This window comes from Acanthisitta chloris, unplaced genomic scaffold (genome assembly GCF_000695815.1).
Source record: "Acanthisitta chloris isolate BGI_N310 unplaced genomic scaffold, ASM69581v1 scaffold1111, whole genome shotgun sequence".
In the NCBI taxonomy this organism is placed as follows: domain Eukaryota; kingdom Metazoa; phylum Chordata; class Aves; order Passeriformes; family Acanthisittidae; genus Acanthisitta; species Acanthisitta chloris.
In genome coordinates, this window is record NW_008657421.1 from 87,914 (window position 1) to 100,094 (window position 12,181).

Consider the following 12,181-nt stretch of genomic DNA (forward strand, 5'->3'; position numbering starts at 1 on the left):
GTAGTTGCAAAGACGGGACTTCTCTTGTAAAAGGGATAAATTTAACTTAAATATATTGTTCTTCAACTGCCAGTAATAAGGGATGCTGTCATGAAAAAACATCCTGCATTTAACATGTCTATGTGATACAGAATTTTTCTCAAATTAGAGGTAGTCAGACCAAACCAAAAAAGAGAGTTTTAATTTGGAACTCAGATGTAAATTCTACAGAAATGCTACTGTATATTAAATATTCTGCAGTATGAAATGTATGTCTGTCAGAGGATTTTAAAATATGTTATCAATATGTTTCCACATATTCACTGGCCAGATGGCACAAGAAGTGCTCAGTATCCAAACAAGGATCTCGATGTCTCTGCACTGCATGATGCACTGCAGCATGAAGTCCCTAAATTTGGTGTGTTTCCATTTCAGAGCTCCTGTGACAAGGATGTGGTCCTGAATATTCTCAGTGTCCTCACTGACTTGCTCTCTCTGGGTAAGGAAGCAAAGATCTGGGGCAATGCCTGTGGCCTAAGGGCATAAAGGGAATCTTCAGGGAATGTGTGCATAAACTTGGCCAGGTGTCTTCAAGGGGAACAAAACATGATTTATACCTATACATCAGCAGTCCTTACTCCTGTTTTTGGAAAACAGCTTGTTCAGTGAGTTAAAGACTAAAAAAAGATCCAGAGAAAGTCTCAACTTTTTTTAGTTTAAAAGATGCCCATGAGTTTCAAAGTCTTTCATAATCCCTGGCAGTCAGCCACTGGAAATGTTCATCTGTGCCATTGGACAGAGGGCTGTGAGATAGGGAGAGGTGCTCAACTTCCCAGAGCACAGGGACTTTTTAATGGAGGTAGTTCAGACTCTTCCCAAAAGGCACCTCCACCTTGGGGAAGCAGGGAAGGGTTGTCACTGCATGTGCCCAAGCCAAATGAAAAAATAAGTGAATTGGCAGAAGAACTGAAAAAAATAATTCATTTTCTTTTCCTTCCTGCCCCATCTCAAAAATATCATTCGCTAAACAATTCCCAACCCAACCCATCTGTGAGGCCGTGGGGGTTGGCATCAGTGAATGCTAGAGCCTCTTGTGTTCCCCACACCTTGAAGCCTCACCACAGGCATTGCCTGTCCAACTGGGCCTCTCTTTTGGAGCCCTGCAGCCCTGTTCCTCAGCTGCTTGGAAGGATTGGCTACAATGAGGATAGGAGTTACCACTCCCCTCCACGAACAGAACGAGCAGCATCCTTCAACCACAAAGCCTGAAGTTGCTGAAGTCACCTATGGATCAATGTTTGTTAACACAGTAGGGCTCACAGGATCAGTGTGTGGTTTCTTTGGAGACCTAGATTTATTTGAAGGCTGCCTCCAAGGCTTCCCTAGGATTCCTTTTCATTTGGCAGAAGCCCATTGCACCTTTAGTCTTTTCCTTGTTTAATTTCCAGTATCTAAGAAAAGATCACTGAGCCTTCTGCTCCTTTGAAACCTGTTGGTGTCTCTGTTTGTTCCTCTCTGCCACATTTCAACGCACAAGGCAAAACTTCTACAGGATGTGGGTTTGGAAAGACAATGACTGTCATAGTAACAGGCAGCAGAGCACATAGTTCCACTATGATGCCATTAGCCACGTCTCCAGCTCATGGGCACCAGAGATCTGTGGCCAATTCTGCAAATGCTCTTGAGTTTATAGCACTAAAATACTGTTGGAAGGTGATGCAAGTTTTGTGTGCTCCATGTGGGCTGAGGGTTTGCAAGAGTGGCTCAGGGAAGGGATGCTCTGAGCAATCTCTCTTCTTTTCCCTAGGGACAGGCCGGAGAATTCACTATGTGATCAGCAAAGGGGGCAGTGAGGCATTGCTGCAGGCCCTGACTGCTGCTGCCCGGACTGAGCCTCCTGACCACAGCACCCTCCTGCCCCTGCTGCGGCTGCTGGCCAGGGTTGGCCAACGAGGTACTGCTGAGCAGTGTGGGGCTGGGGGCTCAAAACCAGGGATCACCTTATTGCAGCCTTCCAGTACTTAAAAGGGTCTTATAGGAAAAATGGGGACAGATATTTCAGTAGGGCCCATTGCTATAAGACAAGGAGTTATGGTTTAAACTAAAAGAGGTTAGATTCAGACAAGATGTACAGAAGAAATACTTTATGATGAGGGTGGTGAGGCACTGGCATAGGCTGCCCAGAGCAGTGGAGGATGCTCCATCCATGGCAGCATGCAAGGTCAGCTTGGATGGGGCTTTGCTCAACCTGGTCCAGTGCAACTACTCATTGCAGGGGGCATGGACTATATGGCCTCCAAAAGTCTCTTCCAATCCAAACTATTCCATGATTCACATATAGTGACTCTAGGTAAATCTCATGTTTTCCTGTTTTCAATGAGGTTAATGCTGACTTTAACATTTGAATGCCTTTGTTATGAGATCTTGAGTGACAAGGTTTGGTGCATACACATTTATCAGCACTGCTGCAAAGACCTGGCCCTTGCAACAGTTTGATTCTTATTTGCTTTTCACAGATAGGAAGTTTGGGCTGAAAGTGCAGAAGGCAGAAGCCACTGATTTAATACTGAGCTTGACAAAAAGAAACCTGGGCCATCACCTTCACCTCACCCACTGCCTCTGGGTCCTGAGGGTTTGTGCTTCTAATGGTGAGTACCAGGATTTTCCTCTTTGTGACAAACACCTGAGCTCTTTTTCAGCCAGTTCAATGCAAAGAAACATTATTCCTGATAAGGTTAGTGCCTGCATGCACCATTAATATACAGAATCAGGCACAAAAGCCAGAACAACCATAGAAAAAGGTGCTCCTCTAGGGGCCTATACAACATTTCCAGTGCATTTCATATGTGGACTATGGAAATAAAAGTGCTGTAGTGAAAAATATTCATGACAATAATCTCCTATTCTGGAATGTAGATAGGCAATTCTTTTGCTCTGAGACTTGGGTACCTTAAGTCTCTATGCAGTTGCCATTATCCTAACAGCCAAATGTCTCACTATTGTTGATTGTATTGATCCTCAGAGCAGCTCCATGAGGAAGGAAAATACGGGTGGAGAAGCAGAGAGAGAGAGAAATCTTTTATTCATTCATGGTTCCCCAGGAAGTAGATATCAGATCCTGTCCTTCCATCTAGTGTTTCACCACCCATGCACTCTCCCAGCTTTTCTTGCTTAGAAATACCCTCATGTTAAATGAGTCAAGCAATGGGATTTCCAGTATTCTCTCACAGCATCATTACAGATTCATACAGGCTTTCCCTGCTACAAAGCTCTGAGCTCGTCAGCACAAATTTTCCTTTGCTCACTCTAACCCTTTCCTCTCCTTCCCCACATCCCTCACCCAGCAGATAATTCTTGATGACCATCCTGTCTGCAGTCTGTATATGCATCCTGAGATTTAACACTCCTGGCTCTTGGCCCTGCAGGTCCCTTCTGCCTGCACAGGAGCTAGCTTCATGCAATGGGCTGTCTCAGGCAAGCAGCCAAGCCTCAACACTCAACCCCTCTCCCCATGGTAAGCAGTATTTGAAAGGCTGAGTGTGACTGAAAATGCAGCCAAGGCTAGAAGATGAAACGTGCCTTTATTCGGGTTTCACAGCTGTGCAGTGACCCTGTGCTGTCTCCCACCCAAAACGATGATCTACACACTTCCTCACTCTCTGCTTCAGTGCACCTGTGTTCTAGCTCAGCTGCAGATTTTGCAGAGGTTTTAGGATGCAAACTGCAGCCTGTCCTCCTTTGTGTTAATGTCAGACCCCAGAACCCCAGCTGTGCACCTTTGCTGCAGCATCTCTGTTACTCCAGCACTCTCTAGATGTGCTTCCCCCTCCATGAGTAACTTTGATTTGGTGGAGTCTGTGGCACAGCTGCAGGAAAGGATAGGTGAAGGTCTGTGTGAAAGTGGTAGCAAACTGTGAGATTACATGCTCACAACCTTAAAAAATATGTTTATGGTGTGGAACTAAAGAGAATCCAGGACAACATAAAACTCTGAGAGTGCTTAGGTATGAAAGCAGAAAAGACGAGTCCTTGTCTCATCTCATGTCCCAGTTTTTTCCTCTGGGTTTTTCCCTTCACTGCCACCAGATGTGTGTGGCTGCCCATGTCCTGCTCTGGGGCAGGATGAGTTCAAGCAGCCTTGTCCTCCACCCTGTCTCTAATGAATTACCAGCTAGTGTGAATGTAGCTGGCAAGCCTTGCAAAGCTTTCCATCACAGGACAGCTTGGCGGGGACACGGTAGGACGGCAGGAGATGATGGGCCCTCTGGCAGCTCTCTGGTGACCACTGGGAGATAGTTACAAAACAGCCAAAACCCAGCAGTGGGCAGGCAGCCAGGTCTCCCTCTGGCTGCTGTTGATTACTGATCCTTTCACCTTGATTGCTGGCATTTAATATTTCAGGGCTGTGTTCATCCCATCTTTACTCAGAGGTCCCGTCTCATAGTGGGGAGGTCTGGCTAAGCACCTAGTTTATGCATTGGGCATATTTGGAACCAATAGCAAAATTTGTCCATAAAAGTTATTAGTGTGTTAGTAAGCAAAGTGTTGGCCTAGATGAAATTAACTTGCATTCAATGGCACCCCTGTCCCCAAAACCTTTCTTCTACTCTGCTGAATAATAGCACATAAAGATAACTTTGCCCTCCATGCCCCTATGAAATGAACTGTCCTCATGGAGTTGATGGTGAGAAATATACGATGAATTTGAGCCCTGTCGTTTTTCTGGGAGAAGACCCTATTTAACTATGATTTGTTCTCTTCAGAGTACAATATCTACAGGAAAGGGAGCTTTGGGGAACTCAGGGAAAAACTGCAGGACTGGCTTTGCACTTGATCTTGTCTCAGGTGTTGTCCACAGACAGCTTTATGCTTCAATTTCTATGTTTTTAAGGTGACCTGTGGAGTCCAGGTGGGAGCCCAGAGAGACCAGAGCCTCAGGGGCAGCTATTCCCTTCCCTGCATCTCCTCTAAACACAATGTTGCAGGCTGCTTGCTTCATATCTGACTGCTTTTCTCTTTTATTGCCTTAGTTACCACAGGAGCTACGCTTGGCATAAATGGAGCCATGGAGCTGCTTTTCAAAGTCATCACTCCGTACAGCAAGCGACACATCAGGACAGTCAGGTAGGCAGTAGCCCCAAGGGAACTCATCTTTCCAGGACAGCAAGAAATAAAATTTTGGTTCCACTTGAAGAGGCAAAGAAATCAGAAATGTATGCACAGTTTCCACTCACTTTAAGTCTGCAGGGCTTTTTAAGAGGCAGAAATAGTTTCCTGAAGGACACGTTAATGCTGTGATTCATCAGATGATTCATGCTGGTGACCATTTATTTGTAGTGTACCCTACACAGCAATGGCAGTTTGATTGCAAGGTATGGTCCTTCATTTCCTGGCCATGACTGGGTTTTGAGAAGACTGTGCTGGCAGCAGACAAACTCCCCCTGCCTACCCGTTAGCAAGAAGCTTCTGCCATCACCAGCCTGGGGGAGGTATGGTAGAATCATGGCAGTGCTGCCTCATCCTCCTTTTGTAGACAGTTGTGACCAGGTCATCATGATATTTTTGAAGTATGACAGTTCTTACTAGTATTAATCTGTGTCTGGTTTTGAGCCCATCCCACATATTTCAAATAGTTTTTTTCTGAAGACACCAAGTCTATTTTATATCTCAATGTTGAATGTTAGTCTCCAAGTTGTCTGTTCTGATCACTTCCTCAGATGCCTTTCAGGGCAAACTTTGTAATGTGGAAAACACCACAGAAGGACATAACACATTTCTGTGGGTTGCTCTTTACGAACAGGAGGCAGAATCTACTACTATGAGCTGTGCCCACACAATCCCATTTTCTTAAGCAACACAGAACCTGCCCATTCACCTGCTGAAATATGGGATGTCTTATGGAGCACAGTCCCTACCTGCTCTTGTGTGTCTCAGCAAGGACATGGCAGCATTCAGTCTGGTTTGGTTCCTGCATGGACCTGACCTGGTTGAGGTCCATGGCTGTTGATTACCGAGGCAGTAGCTTCAGGCTGGGCATTGTGTGTATGTCAGCAGTGGATGGACAGACTTGACACAGCAGTTTGGCCACTACTAGCTTAGCTGAGGTTGAAGTGGGAGCCAGTCACTCTGGGTGAGGGTACCAGTGAGTAATGCTGTCCATCCTGCTGTTACAATCAAAGTCTGATACCAGTTCTCCCAGTATCACCAGTTACACAATACATTGCATGGGAAAGAATTTGAATTCATTTCCACCAGCCACAAGTGATGAAGCTGCATGTCAACACATGGTACTGTTGTTTGCTAAATGCAGCTTTCTTCCAGTTCTTCTGCTTCCATATCTGGGGTTATAAAATGTTTTCTTTGCTAAATAAGATACCAAGGGGACCCAGCAGACACACATCTTCCTGCAGCTGCCTTATTGATAGGAGCCAACTCACTTTTGCCTGTGTTTTTGGCTTTCTAGTATAGTGCTAAGTACCTGGAACTGGTTCAGAGCTTTGGTTCTCTCTTAGCCAGAGAACCTGTGATTCCTCTACATGGTCTGTCCAACAGTGTGATACTGGGATGTTTCTCATGCAGAGGTTCAGATATCACCCAACTCAAATAATATTCTTGCTAGGATATTATCCCTAAGATGTCTGAACACTCTTCAAGATTCCCCTCAGGCCTCATGTTATAACTTTAAGATTCAGGGAGACTGGATAACTGCTTTATGTATGACAGGATGAGTTATACCCAGAGTTGGGCTTGACTTCTGAGGCATTCAAAAGTCACTGATGGGTTCATGCCTGTGTTTAACTAAGTAAGCAAATTCCATTCAATTCACTGGTTTCCTTTCTATGGAAGTGTTGGCTGTGGTTAGACTAGTTAGTTCTACTTCTGTGCTAGCCTCATAGGTCAGGATCAGTGTGTAATGGGATTTGGGCCTGTGTCAGTTCTCCGTTAAGCAATGGGACTGGCTGCATAAAGGCTTTTTAAAAGACTTGTGCAAAGCTGCTTTTTCCATTTGCTGTTTTCTCTGAGGAGTGTGGAAAACTTGGTATCTGTCACACATTTCTGGCTTTTTGCTGAGATTCATTTGGAGATGCAGTGAGTGCTGCTGAGGATTGCTGTAATGTAGCCTATGAAGTGGTCTAGAATACTCACTTCTAAGCAGAAAGGGAAAGAAATAGCCTTCAGATAAACATGTTGCTTTTGATTTCAATGATTCCAGATTGTCAGTATGCAACATTTAGCTTTTTCTTCCTTTTAACTGATGTACAAGAATTGTTTTGAACTCTTCTGTGAACCTTTTTTCCATTTGGGACACAGACACACACACCAGAAAAGTAAACCCAAAATTGCCCTCAATAAATCTCCAGTTTTATTGCTAATAAGCCATTTTATTTATTGCAGAAAAGCTTGAATTTGTTTTCCCTTTGAAAAAAGGTATCTTATACACTATTTGTTGTTTACCTGAGCTTCTTCATTGCTAGTTCAGTTTCCTAATTTCCTTTTTATTTCCTAAAATACTTGTGCTCTTCTTAAAACATACTTGTATGCATGTGCAAATCAAACATAAAATCTTTGCTGGAACCTAGCTCACAGGAAAAGGTGATTTGGCTTCCACCTACACTTGGTGTAATGAACCAGAACCATAAATCAGCTGAAGCCTGGTGGCCACTCAGCTGGCCTGCCCAGTGCTCAGAGCTATGCTTTTCATTTCATAACTAGAGGCAGCTGAGAAGGTCAATGGCACAGTGGAGACAATCTGTTTTACATCAGAAGAATCACACAAACCTGTTTTGTTTTAAGACACAATCTATTTAAAGGCGCTAGTTTCTCATTATTCCATAGAGGCTGTGCTTGCTTGCTGTCTACTTGAAAGTGCAGCTCTCAGTGGAGAAAGTGCCTCTGAGTGACATGTTTGGCAAGAATTTAGGTCCTGAGATCAGAAGTACAGACTGTAGGGTGAGTTACAGATCTTTGCTCCCACCATTAGCATGTGCCTGTGATAGCTATGCTTTGAAAGTCCTGAGCATCTTTACAGTTCACCAGAAAATGGAGGTGGGTACATATGAAAATGTTCATCTATGTTTTGAGTTGCTCTAGCTAAAAATTTGCAAGGTGACTGGGGTAGGGAGCTTATGGATGGGTTTTCTGAGATGGGGAGAAAGGATAAAAGGGGGTTATGTGCTTTGTCTACTTCAGTATGTGTTTCTGGCCATCTGACACTGGTGTAGCTCTTCCCGAAGTTGCTGTGGATATGCCAAAATCGGGAGAGGATTATTTTGGTGTAGTTGATCACAAAAAATTTACTTCTTTTTGGCTATCAGTATGAAACTTGTAGAGAACACTAGTCTATAATCTGCCTGCAGAGAAAAACTCCAATGTTGTCCCAGAAATCCTCTGATTCTCCCTTTGTATTTGCTCTTGATACATTCTCTCCACTTCATAACTATGTGCCACCATGACTTGCCTTTTTGCTGGGAAGGAACAGCCAGCAACTGCGGGAGCTGAGATTACTCTTGCTCTCTGATCAGCTGCCAGGAATGCAGCATTGAAAATGCACCACTTCTCTTGTGGGTACACCCATGTTCCCCTGTCCTGGGCAGCAGCAGGACCAAGGTCACTTTAAGAATCTGCCTTGGAGAGTGCCCTGTGAGAGCTATTTATTTAGCCAGCTAAGATGTGGAAACAAGATACATAGTTCTATTTATTTTTCCCAGAGGCAAAGCTCTGGGATATTTAGAAATAGTCTCCCCATGCTCCAATTGACCTTCTCTGGGTCCATGCCAAGTAGCTCTGATTCCCCTGAGACTGTGACTCATGGACTTTATTGGCTTAGTTAGGCATTTGAGGTCTTCAGGTTGCTGGTGCCATAACTGTGGATCTCTCCAGAACTACTCATACCTGAATTAAAAGCTACATGGAAAAAACATGGAACTCGCTTAGGTGTAGAGAGCTCTCAAGTTAACCATTGTGAAATCCAAGTGAGTTGCAAACTCAAGGCTGTCTTGCCCATCCCTCATGGTGATGTGCTGCTGCGAGAGTTTTCTGATACCTTTTATAGGGACAGTTTAAAATAAAGCCAGATGATGTTCTGTTCCTCCGTTCTGTTTATGTCAGTAACTGAGATATCTGATATGAGTGTGTGTGGGACGCTCAGATCTTCACTCCATCAACACCTTCTCTAATGCAGCATATCTGATGCCCCACACAGTGCAATGGTCACTGCTCTTTTCACCTTTTCTCTTAATTATACTCCATATGTTCCATAGCTTCTACCCTTCCACTTTCCAGTGTCCCTTTCAACACCATTGCTTATTTTCCCAACTTACTTTTTCTGAGAGATATTTTGGGTGTGTTGTAGGCAGCTGGACATGGAATGTGACAGTGGCAGATGTTTGCTCTCTAGTCAACCATGAGCTGTCTCTCTTTTGTGTCTGTTTGGCCACTCTGTCTCCAGGTGGCCAAACATTAGGTATGCTTTGGAGATTGCATGTTGTCTGTAGCTATGTGTTGTGCAGGTGTCTTCTAGGACTCCTCAAGTTGAAGATAGATTACCAAAGTGACTCAGATTAAAAAAAAAAAACAAACCCAGAATTTATTCTCCTTTCATATAAGCAAGACCTGTGCTTTAGAAAATGGTAAATGGTGGGGTGACTTGTGTCTGAGTTGTTTACTTCATTATGTTTTCTTTTTTTGCTGTTAAAAGGTCGTTGGGTAGTTTTATTAAAGCAATTTAGAGAGTGTTTTCAAATGTCTTTGTTTCTCAAAGCTCTGAATACATCTATTTACCATACTGAGCAGGGCTGGCCCAGGGTAAGTGTTCACATAAACCTTGTACCAGAGATTGCAACAAGAATTGAGTATTCATCAGAAATGAAAACTCTTTCTGTGAGTATTCATAATACTTCGCTTTCTACTCGAGGTTGTTCCAGTAAAGTTTGATTACTTAATTAAAAGTGGAAAGTGAATAAAAAAGGTCTGGGAATGGTGCCAAATTAATTCACTAGAAAATGTGATATGCAGAAATTATCTGCCCTTGCTTATGTCCAGCATTACCCACTTCTGACATTTGATCACAATTTGTCTTATGTTTTGTGATTATTGGATAGTCCCAGCTCCCCAAATGCTTGCTGATAATCTCCCTTTTCATTAAAGGGAGGAAATCCTCCCATATAATTCTATTACACCTGAGCTGGATATCTGGATTCCTTATACTTAGGGGAAAAAGAAGCAAGTTCTCTTCACCTGCAGCAAATGTTTGCCTCTAGAAACTTGGGGTGCCTTGAAAGTGTTTCTTTCTTTCTGTGGAGTGGAGGATGAGTCTGGAGTTGGCAACTTGGAAGTAACGTGATGGATATCTAAGGCTGCATCAGGTAGATTGTTCCGGAGATATCTGGAAAATGGAGTACTCTTCAGCTGGTATCAGAGCTGAAAATCCAGGAGGAATGAGAATACCACTTGTGTCTTTCCTTTGCTGATAAGTGCTTGGGGGTGATTTGAGGTGGGGAGTGACTCACAAATCTGAAACATGCAAGAATAGTGCTGGCACTGTTGCTGTAGTCATGGAGTGATTCCTGTATCACATACTTCTGTCACAATGTGAGCTGCGAGGAAGATTTTTACTGGAGTACAGAAAGCAGAGCTCATGCAAGTGAAGAGAGGAATGCCAAGGTGATAGAGCATATCTAAAGCTAAAAGCCATCAGATACTGTGTCAGGTTGACCAAGGAGAATATGAAGACCCTGGAAACGCTGAAGATATAAGAGTGTGTGTATAGGTTCAAAATAGGCTTTGAATATAAGAATATATGCTTTTATATAAGACCTGTTCTGTTTGTATACAACTGAGATTCTGTTTTCTCATCTTGGAACTGGTGTTTTTGATGCAGGAGAAAATCTACGTGTTGAGCCTATAGTGTTGAAAAGTGACCAAGGTGCCACATCAACAAATGCTTGTACAAGTGATCTCCTGTGACCTTAACACTGACAGAAGGAACTGGAATGGCAGTGGGCTATGTCTGGTTTAGACAAAGAGAGAGGAGATGTGTAGTGGGAATGACCTGAATACTAGACTTATCTTTTCTGTTAAGAATGATGGAGAGGCACATGGAAGAGATCCAACTGCAAATGTGCCCTAGACCCCATTGCAGGCAGTTAGAGTTTCCATAGCCTTAATTCTGGAAAACTTGCTGGTAGACCACTAGAGGAATTTCCTGCAATTCCATCTCCTGGATTGTCCTAAACTTTCAGCTGCTCTCTGCTTGAACAGAAGTAAATGTTGCATGGCTGCTGCCAGCCAATATTTTGAGCAAGAGAAGAAAATCAGTGTACCAACATGATGATTAGTTTCTCTGCAACCTGATATGGTAGCTGCTGTGCTGGGATCTTTTTGAAGAATGTTCCATGTACAGCTTTATGCCTTTGTTTATTTGGCAACGGTTCCCGATAGAAGATCAAAAGCAAATAATTCTTAATTCTTCTTGTTAGTCTGTTTTCTTGCCATTAATCATGTTGAGCAGTCTGGATATTTAACTGGAAAGCAACACATGATTCTATTGGAATGTGGTCAGAATTAATCAATGCTGAGCAATTTAAGAGTAAGTAGACACTATTTGGTTCACTTGGTCCTTGTAGAAAATTCAGAGGAAGGGCCAAAAAATGTCTGTTGAACTATGTCACAACTAAATGACATGCTTCCCATCTGGCCTTGATCTGCATGGGCTTTATCCTAGAATTCCTGCTAAATAAAACTAGTAAATACAATTTTGAATGAGATGATGCCAGCAACAAAGGAAAGAGGGTTGTCTTGAGAATTCTTTTTTTTATATAAAGGGTCTCTTCAACTTGACTAAAATCTCAGATAACATGGAGCAGAGATGGTTGCATCACTAAGATGAGTAAATAAACCCTACTGTGCAAATTTAATGCAATGAGCCGTTGTAATAGAAGAAATGATCTTGGAGCAAAAGGTGTCCTGGTTTTATGCAGTTCATTCTCTTCTGTTCTTTTTATGGTCTGTGTGGTTTCTCTTAAAGAATGACCTGTTCTAATATTAATAATAAAATTACAAAATCTCATTTCAGACTGATGGTAACTCAGTGCTGCTTTGCAGAACAAATAGTTGCATTTCAGAATTACACTTTACTGGCATTGTAGTGTTAATAGCAGTAGATGATGGAAATTGAAAAATTAAGAGATAGAGGCAAGGAAGA

At 43.0% G+C, this 12,181-nt stretch overlaps 1 protein-coding gene across 1 annotated transcript in view; it reads left to right on the forward strand.

Annotated features, from left to right (window-relative positions):
• Nucleotides 1–414: 414 nt before the first annotated feature.
• AGBL1 (ATP/GTP binding protein-like 1) overlaps nt 415–12,181 on the forward strand; it is a gene marked incomplete at both ends in the record, with an annotated part of 90,114 nt that continues 78,347 nt past the window's right edge. Inside the window, 4 exons of the mRNA XM_009084685.1 lie at nt 415–478; nt 1,787–1,933; nt 2,496–2,627; nt 5,010–5,103. Coding sequence (XP_009082933.1) covers nt 415–478; nt 1,787–1,933; nt 2,496–2,627; nt 5,010–5,103 — 437 coding nt within the window. The remainder of the gene's footprint in view (nt 479–1,786; nt 1,934–2,495; nt 2,628–5,009; nt 5,104–12,181) is intronic.